At 38.2% G+C, this 19,696-nt stretch overlaps 2 protein-coding genes across 2 annotated transcripts in view; both read right to left on the bottom strand.

The window, feature by feature from the left end:
- LOC311183408 (olfactory receptor 14C36-like) overlaps window positions 1-19,696 on the bottom strand; it is a gene marked incomplete at its 5' end in the record, with an annotated part of 260,205 nt that overhangs the window by 59,734 nt on the left and 180,775 nt on the right.
- On the bottom strand, window positions 16,778-17,737 carry LOC311182838 (olfactory receptor 2T11; the record flags this gene model as incomplete). Its single annotated transcript, XM_084251967.1, has 1 exon — window positions 16,778-17,737. The coding sequence occupies one exon, from the start codon at window positions 17,735-17,737 to the stop codon at window positions 16,778-16,780; it is 960 nt and encodes a 319-aa protein (XP_084108093.1).

Below are 19,696 nucleotides of genomic sequence, written 5' to 3'. Positions count from 1 at the left end.
GTAGTTTATTATTGTTTTGGTTTTGACAGATCCTCAATTATGTTTCTCTATATCTCATATAATGAGACCACCCTATATGTGTCTTTTTCCTTCTGATTTATTCTGGTTAGTACTTTCCTCTCCAGTTTCAGACATGTGATTACAAGTGGCAAGAGTTCATCTTTGTGGTTTTGATTTGCATTTCTGAGATGATAGCATTTTTTTCACGTGACTATTGACCACCTGTCTCTTCTGTCTATGTTTTTTAATTGAGTTCATTGTTTTCATTTTGTTACGTCATTATGAGTTCCTTATATACCTTGGATAATAGCAGTTTGTCAGATGTGTTATGTATAAATATTCCCTACATTCACTAGGCTATCTTCTTGTCTTATTGATAATTTATTTTGCCGTGAGGAAACATTATTTTGATGTATTACCATTTTTGTTTGTGTTTGCTTTTGTTTTTCTTGTCATTGGAGAATTGCCAAAATTGTTTCTGAAGAAAATGTCGGGAAATATTTTACCTATTTATTTCTTAATTATACGTTATAGATTCAGGTCATATATTCTGTATTTAGTACATTTTGAGTTAATTTTTGTGTAAGGTATGAGACAGTGCTCTATTTTTGTTCCTTTGCATGCATCTCCAGTTTTGCCAATACCATATTTTGAAGAGACTCCACTGTGTGTGTGTGTGTGTGTGTGTGTATTTAAGATTTATCTATTCATTCTATACAAGCACTGGGTACAGTTAGAAGCACGGGAGGGTGAGAGAATTCACTAGAGTCAGAGCGGGGAGCAGAGCAGGCAGACTGACGAAGTACACTGCTAAGGGGAGCAGCGGGTGGCAGGAGAGGTCTGGGCACCATGTGGGACCCTTGCCTAGCGGCCAGGGATGTAACCAGCGCTGCAGAGGCTGTAGGCAGCTTTGCAGCCCAGCGTTCAACCGCTGCACAACCGGGGAGGCCCGAGGCACCACTGTATATTGAATTTTTGTGGTAGATTACCTGTGCATGTATGTGTAGGCTTACTTCTGCTCTCTCAATTCTATTCCATTTTTTCTACCTTTTTTTAAAGTATTATACTCTTTTGATTACTGTAACTTCAAAATGTTTTGATCTATTTGATTGTGATACCATCAGTCTCCTTTAATTTTTTTTTCAGCATTATTTTTTTTGGCTATTCAGCATCTGTGTGGTTCCTTTTGAATTAAGTATTGTTTTATTTATTTTTATTTATTTATTTAAATATTTATTTATTTATGTATACGGGAACTGGGGTACAGGCCAGAGGTATATAGGGGGTGAGAGGATTCACCAGAGACAGAGTGGGCAGCAGAACAGGCAGATTGAATGAAATACACTGCTGAGGGGAGCAGTGGGCCAGTCAGGAGAGGTCTGCTGTGCCATATGGGTTTCTCCCTGGCCAGCCAGGGATCGAACTCGTGCTGCAGTTGCTTCGGATAACTTCATAGGTTGCGTCTTAACCCCTTGCGTCACTAGGGAGGCCCTGTTTTATTTATTTGAGGAATGCCACTGGAACCTTGATAGGAATTGCATTTTGCCTTTAAGTTTCATCATGAACTCCTTGTCAATCAACATCTTATTCTCATTAACCCTCTCTTTTCCAACACCTCAGTTTCAGATTAAACACCCATTTAGCAAGTGTAACAAAACCTGACCAAAACCTTATTGTTGTGTGTCAACGTCTACATAAACCTGAACAAGTCTTCATATCTGCTGATACAAGTAACTGGTGGTTAACATTAGAAATGCCTGAACAAGTTATTTTATCCACAGTTAGAAAAATATAACTCTGCCTCTTGTGGTGAGTTACTTGTAGACCCAAGGACAATTTCTTTTTTTTAAGATTTATTTAATTATGCATACAAGAACTGGGCTACAAGTGAAAGGTGCAAGGGTGAGATAATTCACAGGAGAGACAATGGGAAACAAAACAGGCAGATTGACTGATACATACAGCTGAGTGGAGCAGCCAGCGAGACAGGAGAGGTCTGCTGCACCATGTGGGTCAGCTCCATGGTTGGGGATCTGACTTGTAATATAGTGCCTGCTGATAGCTTCACAGTGCTGAGTCTTAACCCTTTGCACCACCAGGGAGACCCCCAAGGAGTCATTATTAAGCAAGTACAGGCAACAGGCAAAAATGTTGCCCTGTGTGTTAAAACAAAAATGGCACACCATTGAAATACCCTGTGTTTTATATAGTCTATACTGAAAAACAAACCTCTCTGAGTTTTTTATTTATTTTTTGCCTAAAAATATCATCTTCACATTGCATGAGGACTTTATAAGTTATGCTACTATAGAAGCTTGCAAAATCACTAAATATTTTGCAGGTCAACCTCATACAACCTAGGATTTTTCAACTGCCACTTGGGTCTGACTGACTCATGGCTCAGACTATAAATGATTGTATCATAAATTTAGAATTACCTGCTTGTGCATTTATTAAGAAAAATGCTGTCAATCTAAAGGACAGTTTCAAATTTGCATTTAATAAAGATGAGATTAATATTTTTCAACCAACAAATAAAGCTCATCCAATCACAAGTTCTGACTTCTGAGGAAAAGCAAACTGGCTTAATAGAGCACAGAGATATGTGTTCAGATTTTTTTTTGTTATTGTTCATTCTCATCCTAACCTCTGTTCCTTCCTTTCTGTGCAGAGGGGAAGATACCCCATTTTGGCATGATTTTGAGCTGAGATCAATTAAATCCCTTGAGACTAAGGGGGGATATCTGTCCTCAATTACTTACTGCTTCACTTTTCCCTCATTAATGAAGAGAATCACATCCTAAGATTCTGCCCTTTTCCTAATTGGAGAATCATTCATTATTCTCCCTTTTATGGCATACAAGTAGTTCAGGGGAGAGCTCATTCAGTTGTGTGTTTAGAAGTTAACGTGTCCTTTCTTTTTAAGAATCTCATCTTCAGGCTTCCCTGGTGGCACAAGGGGTTAAGTTGCAGCACTATGAAGCTATCTGCAGACACTGCAGCAGGAGTTAGATCCCAGGCCAGGGAGGTGACCCACCTGGTGTAGCAGATCTCTCCTGACTGACCCGCTACTCCCCTCAGCAGTGTATTTCATTCAATCTGCCTGTTTTGCTGCCCACTCTATCTCTGGTGAATCCTCTCACCCCCACACCTCTTGCCTACACCCCAGATCTTGTATGCATAAAAAAATCTTTAAAAAAAAGATTTATTTTTTACAATTTTTTACTACCATTAGTGGAATTATATGAAACTAAATTTTATTTTTTTACTTTTTTTAGGTCACATGCTTAGTTTTATTTATTTCTTAATTATGTTTACTGAGAAAGTTTGTCTACATCATTGTATGTTTTGGGGTTATAGGTGTAAATCTCTGTGAATATATATTTTCATACCATGCCCCCAACTAGTGCCTTATAATATTCTTTTTTTGCTGTCTACTCTGTCTCTGGTGAATTCTGTCACCCCCTTACATGCTTCCGGCCTGTACCCCAGTTTTTGTATACATAAATAAAATAATCTTTAAAAAATAAGATTCTCAACTTTACTATGAGGTAAGGATAATGTGACCTTTTCCTTCACATGAAGACTTCATGTGAACTCTTCACCTCTTTTTCTCCTTGATGTGCCATGCCCCTGAACACAAGATAAATATACTGGTCTACCACATTGTACTTTAGAATATGCAGCCAAACTGTTTGATGTTGATATGTTCATTTGCCCAGACTTAATAGAACCCTGGTAGTGTGGAAAATGTCACACTGTTCCCTAATAGAGGGCTATCCCATTCTAACACTTACTGGAGTTCTACATAGAATTTGAAAAATTTCCCTCTTTTTAAAAAATTACTCCCCCTTTTTAAAAAAATTAGACCTTATCTTCCATGTGAATTCAGATTAGCAAGCCACAATATAAAGGGGGATATATATAAGGCTCAGATGTAATCACAAATGGTTCTGAATATAGCACCTGATGTATATTTTTATTTAATTGAATAACTGTAGCGCCAGGAAGGCACAGAGTTGGTTCACTATGATCCAGGCAGATGGGTAAAGGAGAGTCCTGGAGCCCTCAGTGAATTTTTCAGGTTTTTATCGATCTTTTACATGCAGTGCGGCAAGCAGGTACACAGCAGACAAGGGTGCTGGGGGGCCAGAAGACTGGCAGGCCTCCCAGTCCCCTGCAAATTTTCACTCTTTACTGGGCCCTCTGGCCTTCTACAACTTTCCCTTGGCGAATATAAATACTGCAGCCAGGGCCCACAAAAGTAAACAATGCAGCTGAATATAGTGATGTTACAAAATCCAGGTGCTGACCATCAGGCATACATTCAGGACTGCAGGGATCCATCATCAACCCTAATGGCTGGAGGACAGAAAGCCTGACAATAGTTTATCTTACACTTATTGAAATCTGTGTCTTTAAAATGCACAGATGATAAAGCAGAACTTTCTTTACTTAAAGAAGCATTAATCAGTCTCAGAAAATCTGTTACAAGAAGTTTCACCCCTTTCTGGATATTTGAAAAACTTAAAAAAGAAAAAAGAAATTGTTAGGCAGAGAGGCTAACTACCATGCCTAAGGATACAGTGCAGATTTTTTTCTAAAATCAAAGATAAAGATGCTTTAACTATAATCCTATGGTCTTAAATTCAGTCTAATTTGGAATCTGTAGATAAAGATTGAAATAGTTGGAATAAGGACAAAAATACTGCACTGAGAGAAGAATCAACACAGTGGCAGGGAAACGCTGTGAGTAAGTCCTCCCATTAAAAAAAAAAAAAAGTTAATAGGCAGGAAAAGAGGCATGTCCCTGCAAGAACTGGGACATGGAAAATGAATAGGGCGACTCTGGCAAACTGCCTGAAGAGGAAAGTTGCCATAAAAGAGGAGGAGAAGAGAGGAAAGCTCAGAACCCTTCTAACCTCCACCACCCACAGAGTTGTCACTCTCTGACCAACAGAAAGGAGGGAAATATGAAAGCAAAAAACCAAGAAAAAACTACAGATCAAGTGGGTTACTGAATAAAAAGGAACTATTTCAGGCACCACACCCCGCAAACAGGAACTGTGGAGAACGATGCAGGAATAGCCACAGAGGTGAGCAAATAGCTCCAGGCACCATTAGAGAAAAACAAGGACTCTGTGGAGAGACCTACAAATAGCCCAAGGCCAGCTGGTAAGCTTGTGTGGAAGAGCAGCATGTGCTCGAAAAGCAAACAGAGATCAAGGCTGCCCAGGTACCCAAGCCTACAACCTAGGTTTGTGGGGAGATGTGCGGGAGCTCTTACTGACATGGATGTCCCTCACTGAGTAATCAGAAACCAGGTGCCCTGACATGGGAGCCAGGTGCAAAAGGCGTCATTTCTGCAGACACTGAACTGGGCTACAGCTCACATCCTGTATCTGAGGGCTTTGGAACTGAGACCCAGGGCACACAATTTGGGGTGTGGGATCCCCACGATGGCAAGACACAGGGCAAACACAGCATCCCCACACCATTGAGGTGCTCCTCGCCACCCCCTCTTTGTTCCCCAGACCCATGGGGAAAAAAAAAAAAAACAGTTCTGGAAGGAAACTAGGAAAAAAATCTCTGGTGCCACCTAGTGACCAGAACAAAATCACAAACATCCTGATAGTTGGAAACCAGGGATCTCAAAAAGACCCTCAGTCTCTGAGAGAGGGTAAGCCATGCAAATGGTGGTAAGAAGGGAAATAAGGCATGGAGCAAGTCCCCATTCTGGAATTGAGAACCAGGTACAGGATCCAGGGCATGGGACATGCCATAGCAGCAGGCACTGCACTGGGTGACAGACATTTTTGGATCAAATAGCACTGGAACTGAGACCTAGAGAGCAAAATTCAGGGTGCGAGATCCATACAGCTGTGGGCACAGCACCGGGCATACATGGGGCAGACACAACACCCAGCTTGAATAAGAGCCCCTGTGTTGAGGTGCTCTCCTCCACCCCCCCCCCCATTTCTCAGAGAACCATTGGGAAAAAGTACGGGTGCCTGGCACCACTTCATTATCAGAACAAAATCACCAACTAGCTGATTCCCTGTTGGAACTGAGTAAATACAGAGGGAGGGAATTGTAAGGGTTAATGACCAGCAACACAGCATCAACATCCTGGTGAAGATTTGGTCTACTAGTGCTGGTCTGAGTCTGGTAAACAGTTTCCGACACCCCTAAAGGAGCACTCCAAAGAGATGCCCGCCAACACCAGTGGCACAACGTTCCAATGCATAGAACTAATTAGAAAGCAAACAACATGGAAAAGATATATAATATCTTATATATAATATAATAACCAAGCAAACCCACAGGAGAAGGGTACACCACAAAAAGATATACCACAAAAAGCTCACCAGAGCTCAACAATGACATGGAAGAACTTCTCAGCCTATCAGATAGAGAATTAATGACATCATGATTAAAAAGCAGAAAGAAAACAAAACAGAAAAAAATGATTTGAGACAAATAATCACTGAACTGAAGAATGAAATTGAGACCTCAAGAAAGGAAAGAAAGGAAACACAGGAGATTGCTAGAGGAGATAAAGAAATCTGGGGAAAGCAATGAAAACAGAATCAATAAAATGGAAGACCAGATCAGTGCTATTGAAGATACTGAAATAAAAAGAGCCAAAAGAGAAAAGGAGATAGAAGTGCAAATGAAGAAGTATGAGGATACTCTTAGACAATTATCAGACTCCATGAAGAGAGGAAATGTAAGAGTTAAAGGCATTCCAAAAGATGACAAGAGAGACAAAGGAACTGAGAAATTATTCAAGGAGATAATTGAAGAAACTTCCCAAGCATGAAAAAGGAGACACTTATAGACATACAAGAAGTGAGAAGAAATCCCAATTACCACAATGTAAAGAAAACTACAACAAGACACATAAAAGTAAAGCATGCAAGAGTTCAAGACAAGGGAAAAACTAATGAAACTGGCAAGGGGGAAGAAACAGATAACTTATAAGGGAAAACCAATCAGGTTAACTTCAGACTTCTCTGAAGAAATATTACTGGCAAGAAGAGAATGGAGTAATATATTCAGCAAATTTCAACACAGCAAATGACAACCAAGAATACTTTACCCTGCAAAGCTCTCCTTCCTCTACAAAGAAAAAATATGGACCTTCTCAAACAAACAGAAACTCCAGAAATTCATTACACCTAAACCCCACTCCAAAAATTTCTACAAGAAGCCCTAAAGCCAAAACCAACAGAGGAATAAACAAAAAGAACATAATAAAGCAAGGAATAAAATCACAAAAAAAAAGGCAAAAAAATGGCAAATATAGATGCCATCATATCAATATTAACTCTAAATGTAAATGGATTAAACTCATCAATAAAAAGATACAGAGTAGCAGGCTGGATTGAAAAACAAAATCCAGGGCCTCCCCAGTGGTGCAGCGGTTGGGCGCTGGGTTGTGAAGCTGCCTGCAGCCTCTGCGTCTCCGGTATAATCCCTGGCTGCTCCCCAGCCACTGGAGGAGGGTCCCGCATGGCACACAGACCTCTCCTGCCGCCCGCTGCTCCTCTCAGCAGTTTACTTCGGTCCTTCTGCCTGTTCTGCTCCCTGCTCTGGCTCTGGGAAATTCTCTCACCCTCCCGTGCTTCTGACTGTACGCAGTGCTTGTATAAATAAATAAATAAACCTAAAAAAAAAAAGATAAAAGCCATAAAAGTTAAAAAAAGTAAAAAACAAAATCCAACATTCTGCTGTCTCCAGGAAACACCTTTAACCACAAAAGATAAACATAGACTGAAAGCAAAGGTTGGAAAACAATCCTACAAACAAATGGACCAAAAAAAAGAAGGCAGGAACAGCCATACTTATATCAGATGAAACAGACTTCAAATTAAAAAAGGTAAAAAGAGACATAGACGGACACTACATTATGATCAAGGGGACAATACATCAGGAATATATAACACTTATCAACATATACTCACCAAATGAAGGGACACCAAAATATATTAGACGATTATTATCAGTTCTGAAAACAGACATTAAAGAAAATAAATACATAGTGGGAGGCTTCAACACCCCACTCTCACCAATGGACAGATCAACGAGACAAAAAATAAACAAAGACACTAGACCCCTAAATAAACACATAGAACTCATGGAATTAACAGACATCTATAGGATACTGAACCCAAAAAAATCCGAGTACACATTTTTCTCAAGTGTGCATGGATCATTCTCCAGAATCAATCACATACTGGGCCACAAGACAAACATCAACTGATACATGAAGATCAAAAGCATTCCAACTATCTGTTCTGATCATAAATGCATCAAATGAGAAATTAATCATAAAAAGAAATCAAGGAACCATCCCACTTCATGGAGATTGAAATCCACACTACTGGACGACCACTGGACTAATGAGGAAATCAAAGAAGAAATTAAAAAATACTTTGAGTTTAACAACAAAGGAGGATACCACTTTCCAGAATGTATGGGATTCAGCAAAGGCAGTAATAAGAGGAAAATATATAGCAATATTTCGAGAAAGAAGAAAGAAATCAAAGAAAAAACCTAATCTCTCATAAAAGAGGTAGAAAAAGAACAACCAAAAAACCCTAAAGACAGTAGAAGAAAGGAAATGATAAAAATCAAAGCAGAAATAAGCAAAATGGAAATCAAAAAAAAAATCCAAGAGATCAGTGAAACAAAAGGTTGGTTGTTTGAAAAAATAAACAAAATAGACAAGCCTCTAGCCAGGCTCACAAAGAAAAAACAGGAGAAAACACACATAAATAGGATTATAAATGAAAGAGGAGAAATCACAACAGACTCAGCAGAAATCAAAAGAATAATCAGAGGTTACTATGAACACTTATATGCAAACAAATTCAACAACCTAGAAGAGATGGACAAATTCCTAGAATGATGTAATCATCCAAAGCTGGACAAAGAAGAAATAGAACAACTAAACAGACCAATTACAAGCAGCAAAATTGAGGCAGTAATAAAAGCACTCCCCAAAAACAAAAGCCTAGGTCCAGGTGGCTTCACAAATGAATTCTACCAAATGTTCAGCAGTGAATTAGTGCCTATGCTAAACAAACTCTTTCAAAACATTGAAAAAGAAGGAATACTGCCATATACGTTCTACGAAGCCAACATTACACTAACACCAAAACCAAACAAAGACAGCATGAAAAAAGAAAATTCCAGGCCAAACTCCCTAATTAACACTGATGAAAAATCCTCAACAAAATCCTTGCCAAAAGAATCCAACAATCCACCAAAGGGATAGGACACCATGATCAAGTGGGATTCATCCCAGGGGCACAAGGATGGTTCATCATATGGAAATCGATCAGTGTAATCCAACACATCAACAAAAAGAAAAATAAAAACCATATGATAATATCAATAGATGCTGAGAAAACATTCGACAAAGTCCAACATCCATTTATGATGAAGGCCCTTGAAATTCTCGGGATAGAAGGAATATAACTTAACATGATAAAGGCCATATATGACAAACCCACTGCCAATATTATTCTCGATGGTGAAAAGCTGAAGGCATTTCCTTGAAGATCAGAAACAAGATAAGGATGTCCTCTTTCACTACTGCTCTTCAATATAATACTGGAGGTCCTAGCCAGGGCAAAAAGACAAGAGAAAGACATACAAGGAATCCAAATAGGGAAAGAAGAAGTAAAACTATCATTATTTGCAGACAATATGATAATATATATAGAGAACCCTAAAAACTCCACAGGGAAACTACTCAAAATAATCAACCAGTTTAGTAAAATAACAGGATACAAAATCAACACTTAAAAATCAGTAGCCTTCCTATGCACAAAAAAAATCAATCTGAAGAAGTAATCAAGAAAACCATCCCTTTTATAATAGAAAAAAATCAAATACTTGGGAATAAACTTAACAAAAGAGGTGAAAGACCTATACAAATAAAATTATAAAACACTGTTAAAATAAATAGAAGAAGACACAAAGAAATGGAAAGACATCCCCTGCTCATGGATTGAAAGAATTAACTTTATTAAGATGGCCATTCTCCCTAAAGCAATACAGATTCAATGCTATTCCAATAAAAATCTCAATGACAGGGGCCTCCCTGGTGCAGGTGATTAAGCGCAGAACTGTGAAGCTGTCTGCAGCCTCTGCAGTGCTGGTTCGATCCCTGCTGGCCTCAGAGCAACCCACACGGTGAGCAGACCTCTCCTGTCTCGCCCACTGCTCCCCTCATCAGTGTATTTCATCAGTCTGTCTGTTCTGTTCCCTACTCTGTCTCTGGTAAATCCTCTCACCCTCCCATGCATCTGGCCTGTACCCCAGTTCGTGTAAAAATAAAAATAAATCTTTAAAAAAATCTCAATGACATTCTTCAAAGAAATAGAACAAATACGGATGAAATTCATATGGAACCCCAAAATAACCCACAAATAGCCAAAGCCCTACTGATGAATACAAAGGAGAAAGGAGGTATCACACTTCCAAACTTCAAGCTATACTACAAAACCATAATAATTAAAACAATTTGGTATTGGAACAAAAATTGACACACAGACCAATGGAACCGAATAGAGAGCCCAGAAATAAAGCCACTCTTATATAAACAACTAATCTTTGACAAAGAGGCAAAGAATATGTAATGGAACACGGGCAGTTTGTTCAATAAATGGTGCTGGGAAAACTGGACCTCCACATGCAAGAAAATGAAACTAGACCACTACTTCTCACCGTCCACAAAAATCAACTCAAAATGGATGAAAGACCTGGACATAAGACCTAAAACCATAAAATATATAGAAGAAAATATAGGTAAAATACTAAAAGTCATACATCTCAGAAACATCTTTAAAGATTCATCACCCAAAGCAGTGATAGTGAAGACAAAGATAAACACCTGGGATTACATCAAACTGAAAAGCTTCTACACAGTAAAAGAGACATTAATCAAAACAGAGAGACACCCCACTGATTGGGAAAAAATCTTTGCACTCCATTCAACTGATAAGGGACTGATCACAAAGATATACAAAGAACTCACACAGCTCAACTAAAACAAAATAAACAATCCAGTCAAGAAATGGGCAGAAGAACTCAAAAGACATTTCTCCAAAGAGGAAATGCAAATGGCCAACAGACATATGAAAAAATGTTCAACGGCCTTTATAATCAGGGAAATGCAAATCAAAACCACACTGAGAGACCACCTTACACCAGTAAGAATAGCACATATCAAAAAAAAAAAAAAAAAAGGCAACCACAAATGTTGGTGAGGCTGTGGTGAAAAAGGAATTCTCCTACATTGCTGGTGGGAGTACAAACTGGTACAACCACTATGGAAAGCTTTTTGTAGGTTCCTCAGTCTACTAAAAAGGGAACTACCTTATGACCCAGTAATTCCACTCCTAGGGATCTACCCAAAGGACACCAAAACAGTGAATCAAAAGAGCACCTGTACACCTATGTTTATTGCAGCACTATTTAAATAGGTAAAACCTGGAAACAGCCCAAATGCCCAAAAATAGATGAGTGGATCAAGAAGATGTGGTGTATATACACAATGGAATATTATGCAGCAAAAAAAAGATAAACTCATGCCATTCGCAGCAATGTGAATGGAGCTAGAAGGAATTATGTTCAGTGAAATAAGCCAGAAGGAAAAAGTAAAATATCAGATGGCTTCACTTATAACAGGAATATAGGGGAACCAAATAAGAAAACAGTGCAAAAAAAATAATAACAGTACAAAACAGAACAAAGCAAAAACAGACAATTATAAATCAGAGACATCTGCAGGGAAGGAGGAGGGAGAGGGATCAGAAGGAGGGAGGGAGAAGAATAGGGGACTGTGGTGATGGTGCATGGGTGCCTTGGGGAAGGAAATTCTATGGGGACTCAATCTGAGCTGGTGGGGGGAAGCAAATATTGTTTAAAAATAAAAATAAAAAAATTTAAAAATATTGAAATAGTTAAAAAATTTAAACATTAAGAAAAAGAACGTAAAAAGCAATTAGATCAAGTGATTAATTATCACTTATTGAGCAGACACCAAGACACAAGTCTGAACATTTTTGTAAAATTTATCAGAATACAAAGGATGTGCACTGAATTCAATTTAGGGATTGTTAATAGAGATAATATTTCACAGTAAGTATGAATCCAAACTTTTTTTTGAAGTTTAAGAACTTATCATTTTTTTATTCTATTTTACATATATTTTTATATCATTTTTCATTTTTGCACAATGTATGCATTTTCATCTTGGTTATATTCCCCATACAATTCCCACCACCCTTGTTTTGATGCTACTCCATTCTCCCCTCTCCCCACCCCCATAGTGTGTCTCTGTTTTATAGTTGCTTGTTGATTTTGATTTTTACTTTATTATAATAACTCTTTTTCCTGGTCCTTTATTTAGGTTTCTAAATCCCTGCTATGAATGAGACCATCTGGTATTTTTCTTTTTCTTTCTGGCTTATTTTGCTGAGCATGATCCCTTCCAGCTCCATCCATGTTGCTGCAAATTGCATGGATTTATCTTTTTTAATTGCTGAGTAATATTCCAATGTGTATATGTGCCACATCTTCTTGATCCAGTCATCTATTTTTGGGCATTTGGGTTGTTTCCATAGCTTAGCTATTGTAAATAGAGCTGCTATAAACATAGGGGTGCAGGTGTCCTTCTGAATTAATGTTTCTGTGTCCTTTGGGTAAACACCTAGGAGTGGAATTGCTGGATCATATGGAAGCTCCATCTTTAGCAGACTGAGGAATCTCCACACAGCTCTCCATAGTGGTTGGACCAGTTAGTACCCCCACCAGCAGTGCAGGAGAGTTCCTTTTTCTCAACATCCTCACCAACATTTGTTGTTGCTAGCCATAAAATATATAGAAGGAAATATAGGCGAAACATACCATGACATGCACCTCAGTAACATCTTTAAAGACACATCACCCAAAGCAGTGACAGTGAAGGCAAAGATAAACAGCTAGGATTACATCAAATTAAAGAGCTTCTGTACAGAAAAAGAGACAGTAACCAAAACAAAGAGACACCCCACGGTTTGGGAGAAAAAATTGCACACAACACTAATGATAAAGGACTGATCACAAAAATCTACAGAGAGCTGATGAGACTCAACCAAAACAAAGTAGACAACCCAGTCAAAAAATGGGTAGAAGAGCTAAAAATAAACTTTTCCAAAGAAGAAATGCAGATGACCGACAAGCATATGAAAAAATGATCAACATCACTTGTCATCAGGGAAATGCAAATCAAAACTACAATGAGATACCATCTTACACCAGTGAGAATGGCAGATACTGAATCCAAATTTTAAACAGAGATGCCATCACAAGCACCACTATAAAGGTTCATTGTGTTAAGGGAAATTGTTTTTGAGAATCTTAGGGTGGGCTAAGTATGTGCAGTGCCAGAAGGCACAAAGCAGGTTTTCTATGATTGGAGAAAATGGGTAAAGGAGAGTCCTGAAACCCTTAGTGGCTTTTTCAGGCATTTATAGAGCTTTTACATATATTGCAGCCAACAGGTACATACTAGGCAGGGGTGCCTGGGGTGGGGGGGTGCAGGAAGCCGGTAGGACCCTAGCCCCGGCGAATCTTCACTCTTTACCGGGCTCTCTGGCATTCTCTCTACCTTGGTGCTCTCTTTCTCTTCTTCTGCTTCTCTTGGTGAATATAAATACTGAAGCCAGGTGCAAGGCATTAAGACACAATCTATGAAGGTATCCTCAGCCATTGCAACACAAGTTCAATCCTTGTCCAGGGAGCAACCCACATGGCACAGCACATCTCTCCTGACTCGCCCACTGCTCCCGTCAGCAATGTATTTCCATCCATCTGCCTGTTCTGTTCCCTACCCTGTCTCTGGTGAATCCTCTCACCCCTAACACCACTGGCCTGCACCCCAGTTCTTGTATGCATAAATAAGTAAATATTTAAAAATAAAAAATATATACTGCACCCATGGTCCACAGAAGTAAACAATACAACTGAATATAACAGGTGCCCATCATCAGGCATGCAATCCTAATGGTGTGAGGGCAGAAAAGCCTGAAAATCATTTACCCTACAGTATGTTAACGGATTGGATGTTACCTTGTGATACAAGTCACACCATGTTATATGATAAGCCTCACTTGGGGAAGAATGTTGGTTAGACAGGATTTAATTGCAAAAAGGGACAAATTCATTGAAACCAAAACAATGAGCAGCATTTCTACGCTGTCAATTCTAGGTATAGGAAAAGCATACATGACTACCCCATGTTCACTCACATAAGTTTGCAGAAATAGTAATAGCAGTTACTATTGTCATTATTATCATTGTTATATTAATTAATTATATGTAACACTTTAGTGCTACCTATTTGCTAGATGAAATGCTAAATAAACTTATTGGTGATCTGACAAATATGTTTACGAGAAAGTTATAAATTAATCCATATGCAGTTAGTTAGAATACTCTACAATGCTAATATCTACACCTTGTTCATTCCCTGCCTACTTTATAAGATACTTCTCGTCTCTTCTCATTTTTTTTAAACAATCCCCTTTTATTCTAAGTGCACTGTGAAAACAGAAATTATTGGAAGATAATTTATTTGTATCACATAGCTCTGTCTTGCCTCTTACTATAGTCAATGGAACGGTCATGCTCATAGGAAAGGTCAATATTTCCATTTCTAAACCGCTGTCTATGCTCTCTGACTCTTTCAAAGATCATCCTTTTATGGAAGGTTCTGATGTTTTTTACCCATCATCAATTTACTATTTGAAAAGAATAATTTCCTTAAATTATGTATGATGTCTCACAATAACATAATAAATAGATATCACCTTCCCTTCTAGCTACCATTCCATTTCTTATTTAAATAGAGGATGACAGATAGATAATTGATAAAAACAAACTGTATTTATACTCTACTCAATTATCCACTCCCTTAACTCTATTTTGCCCTTAATCCTCTCAAAACACAACTCCTTTGAAAATAAGTTCACAAGTGATTTCCATGTTGTTAAGTGCAATGGTAAACTCTTAGTTTAGTTGAATCCATGAGACACTATACCTGCTGCAGTTGATTATTCATCTTTGAACATTTCATACCATCAATCTCCAATCTCTTGTTAACTTGCTTCCCAACTGAAATCATTTTCTCCATCTAGTTTCAAACTTCAGTCTTATGTAAGTGTGATGCCTACTAATACTCTGTCTTTAAATAATCATTTTACTCTAAAGATTACCAAATAACATTCTTTTTAAAAATTTATTTTATTTATTTATGTATACAAGAGTCAGTGTGTAGCCCAGAGGTGTAGGGGGCAGGGAGAGAGGATTCACCAGAGATTGCGGAGCAGAGTGGGGAGTAGAACAGGTAGATCTACTGAAATACATTGCTGAAGGGAGCAGAGGGCAAGACAGGAGATGTCTGCTGCGCCATGTGGGTCAGCTCCCTTGACTGGGATTGAACTTGTGCTGCAGTGGCTGTGGATAGCTTCATAGTGCTGAGACTTAACTGCATGTGCCACCAAGGAGGCCCCAAATAACACTCTTCTTCATTTAGAACTCTAATCTGATATCTAAGACGCTTCAATATCAAATAAACATTTCAAAATTGTTTGACAAATGTACACTTGATTCATCCTGCATTAATCCTACCTCTCTTGTGATTTACAAAAATCTCAGTAATCAAAATCCCATTTATTTTTGCTTGAGTTCAAACATTATTGAAGTATATTTCCTTAGAGAGTTTGTTTCCTAGTATATATCATATATATGTGCTAAATCTTGTTTTGTAACTAACCTACTCACTTTACCTTTTCTATCATTTGCTGTCTCCTAAATTGTCTTTCCGCATTCAACATAGTTCCCACATTCTATCTCCATAAATTTCTCCTTTTAAAAATGTACATATCATCAATTTATAGTTCTATGGAAAAGTCTCTAGGAAATTTGCATCTCACTCAGGGGAAAAAAAAAAAACATATTGAAGTCCTATTGTTCAATCATAGAATGAGAAAATGTAAATTTTCTTCCCATAGACTTTACCCTGGTTACAATTCTGCTGTTAGAATAATGTGGAAAAAGTTACAGTGAAGTGCATTGATGTTAAATAATAGAGTATTTTTACTTTGAATTGATGTTTAGTGCTTGAAAATGCATAACTCATTGTCACTTTATAATTTCAGCCACTATTTACTGTTGTCTCATGTTTGACCATTATTAATTTCAGCAACATGATATGAGATGATTTTAGAATTTCTAGTTCACTGAGATAAGTCCAATAATAAAAGACATGATTTAAAATCTGTGATTTCTCTTTGTCATTTGTGAATGGGTATTGATTTTATTTATCGATACAAAAATAATAACATAACTTTTGGCACCCAAATTTGGTAGCATTACAATATTGTTGTGTGATTTATTTAACTTAGTTAAGAGTTAAGGGGATCTGGAAAGTGTTGCTATAAAATCTGATACCTGTTCTTTTCCCCCTAGATGCAATAACTAGGATTTTATGAATTCTTTAACTTACTGAGTAGTATATTATTTTTAATAATTTGCCTGAAAGTCTCCATAAAAACAACAAAACAATTTGGTTTCATCCCACTGAGATCAATAAACCAGACAAGATAAACCTTCTTAATTGTGAATTGTAAATAATCTTTGACAACTGAACAAATGGACTCTTCTGAAACAGGAAACAGATGATATCTTTAGGAAGACCTATTATCAGAATATTGAATATCTAATCAACACTTGTTGCTACTTTCTGAGCAGATGAACAACGTGAAAATATCTTTTTAAAAGCCCCCAAGACATCCTTGTTTCTGAGACTGTAGATGAGAGGATTAAGCATGGGTGTGACAATGGTATAAAAGGCAGATACTACCTTGTCTTTCTCTGGGGTGTGGAATGACTGAGGCAGCACATACGTGTAGAAGGCAGCCCCATAGAAAATGCTAACTACAGTCAAGTGGGAAGAACAAGTGGTAAATGCCTTTTTGCGGCCTTCAGCAGAACGCATGCGGTGGACTGTTAACAAGATGAGGGTGTAGGAGGTTGAGATGATAGAGATAGGGATAAGTAGCATGAATACACAGCAGATATACATCAGCGTTTCATACAAGGATGTGTCAGAACAGGACAATCTGAGAACAGCAGGAATCTCACAGAAGAAATGGTTGATACTGTGGGAGCCACAGAAGGGGAAATTCATGGTGATGGGAGTGAGGAGAAAACCATCCAGGGAACCACCAAACCAGGCACCAGCAGCCAGCAGAGCACACATCTTTCGGTTCATCAGGACTGGGTACCTAAGAGGGTTACAAACAGCCACGTAGCGGTCATAGGCCATTAGGCCCAGGAGGAAGAACTCTGAGCCAATCATGGTCAAGTAGAGGAAGATCTGGATGCCACAAGCCACAAAAGAAATGGTCTTCTCTTTAGAAACCATGTCAATCAGCAGCTTTGGGACAGTGGTACAAATGAAAAGGGTGTCCATGATAGACAGCTGACTGAGCAGAAAGTACATGGGTGTGTGAAGGCGGGAATCCACCTGGATCAAAAATATCATGACCACATTTGCAGTTACAGCCACTACAAAAATAGCCAAGATGACTGTGAAGACAATCCCTGTGGCTTCATTGCTCACCAGAAGCCCCAGGAGGATAAAGTCAGAAGATGAATTCTTATTCCTCATTGACATTGCTTATGTCAGGACCTGGGGAGCAGGAAGCCACAAAGACAAAGAAGTAAAAGGAGGAAAACTTTAATTTGTGAGAATCTCACAATAGAGATGTCACCTCAGAGGTCAGGATGACGTTTTGCAAGGTAAAATGCTACAAAAAAAATAGACTAGGAGATATCAAACAGTCTAGATAGACTTCTCCTTGTTAAAACACAACTCAGGGCCTCCTCTGGTGGGGCAGAAGTTGAGCGCTGGGCTGCAAGGTTGCCTGCAGCAGCTCCAGTTCATTCCCCGGCCGTAAGCGAGGGTCCCACACACACAAAATATAATAAATAAAACACAACAACTCAAACCTATTTTTATATAGTATCTGTGTTGATGCTGAAATATGTTATGCTAATTGCATCATATTTGGTATTTGTTAAGATAAACATTGATTAGAGTGTTAAATATATATCATTTTCACTCTGTGTTTATGTCACTTACAATATTGCCCAATAAATACTGTGGTTGTGGAAAGTGGTGCTTGATTCATTGATAATCTTTATTATTAAAAGACAAAGTGAATGATAGGAAAGGAAGTGTGTACAGAAAAAAAAACAACAATATGTCACTGTATGTCTCCTCTCCGCTCAATACTTTTGACACTCTTGGTCCCATATTTGGTATCCAAAGTATCGAAGTTTCTCCTACACATAAGGAAATTCTTCAACTCTCCAGACACCAAATGGGCATCTTATACTTCATTTCTCATTATATCTACCTGTATATAGCTTCATATACAATAGGTAAAGGGCTCGCTTCTATAAGACTGGACTTTCCTTCAGATGCTACTTGCAAGTACAGTTGTTACTTGTGCTCCTTAAGCACAGATTATAAGTCAGTTGTTCTCATGACCACTTTCCTGGGTTCAATTTATTTTCTAAAGTGTTACATAATACTCAGAAAAATATTTTACTTACTAGACTGATAATGTATTATAAAAGGATTTAAAGCAGGATCAACCCGTTGAAAGTTGTGCCTAGGGTGCCTAGGGCACAGTACATGGGGAACTCCAGGGGCATTTTGCCCTCTCTGGTTAAGTCACCCTTCAAGTACTTTCACGTATTAACCAACCTAGAAACTGTTTAAACCAAATCCTTTTGTATTTACGGAAGCTTCATAATTTAGGAATAATTGATTAAACCATATGCCATTGATGATTAATTAAATCTCTTGCACACTTCCTCAATATAGAATTGTGGGCAGTGTGAGTGCAAAAATGCCAAATTTCTAATTGTATGACTAGTCACTGGCACCTGAACCTCTATGTAAAACGACTTTCCCTAAGTCTTCTCATTAATGTAAATTCAGGTATCCTTTGACAAGCTTATTATGACTAACAAGACATCCACAGTGTTCTTTTCTTTAGGAAATCAAGGGTTGAGTAGCTTTGTGTCAGAAATGAGAACAATGTTCAACTATGTTATGAGTATGTTTGTGTGTATGTATGTATCTTTGTGATATCACAAATGTTTAGATATTATTTCATGAATTACTTGTTTAAGTTGTCTGATTTCACATTGTTTATTTCAGTATATTTATAAGCATCTCCCGTTCTCTTTCTCATATATATACATTTAGCCTGACCTCAGCAGAAAGAAGTAAATGTGGTCTTGGGAAACCTACTCTCACTGTGTGTTTAAAACACTATGACACTTCATATTCAACTTCAAGACTCATCATATTTAATGTTTTTATCTTCTGAAGTCATCAGAAGATGACTACCTGCTCCTGAATGTTTGCCCTGATGCTGCAGCTGCCTGGGCATTCCTACAGATCTTGCACCATTATACTGAGTGAGCCTCCAGCCCAAGTACTTTGCCTCTACTGCAACCCAGACCTGGGCTCCACAGCTGAGCCACATCATTCTCTGTGCTCTTCCAGACTTTGCTCAAAACCCACATTCTCAGAGGGTACTACTATGATAACACTTGA

The sequence above is a fragment of the Talpa europaea genome (assembly GCF_964194135.1).
Source record: "Talpa europaea genome assembly, chromosome: 13".
NCBI classification, from domain to species: domain Eukaryota; kingdom Metazoa; phylum Chordata; class Mammalia; order Eulipotyphla; family Talpidae; genus Talpa; species Talpa europaea.
The sequence above is the reverse complement of the archived record's forward strand: the minus strand, read 5'-3'. Positions and strand labels throughout refer to the sequence as shown.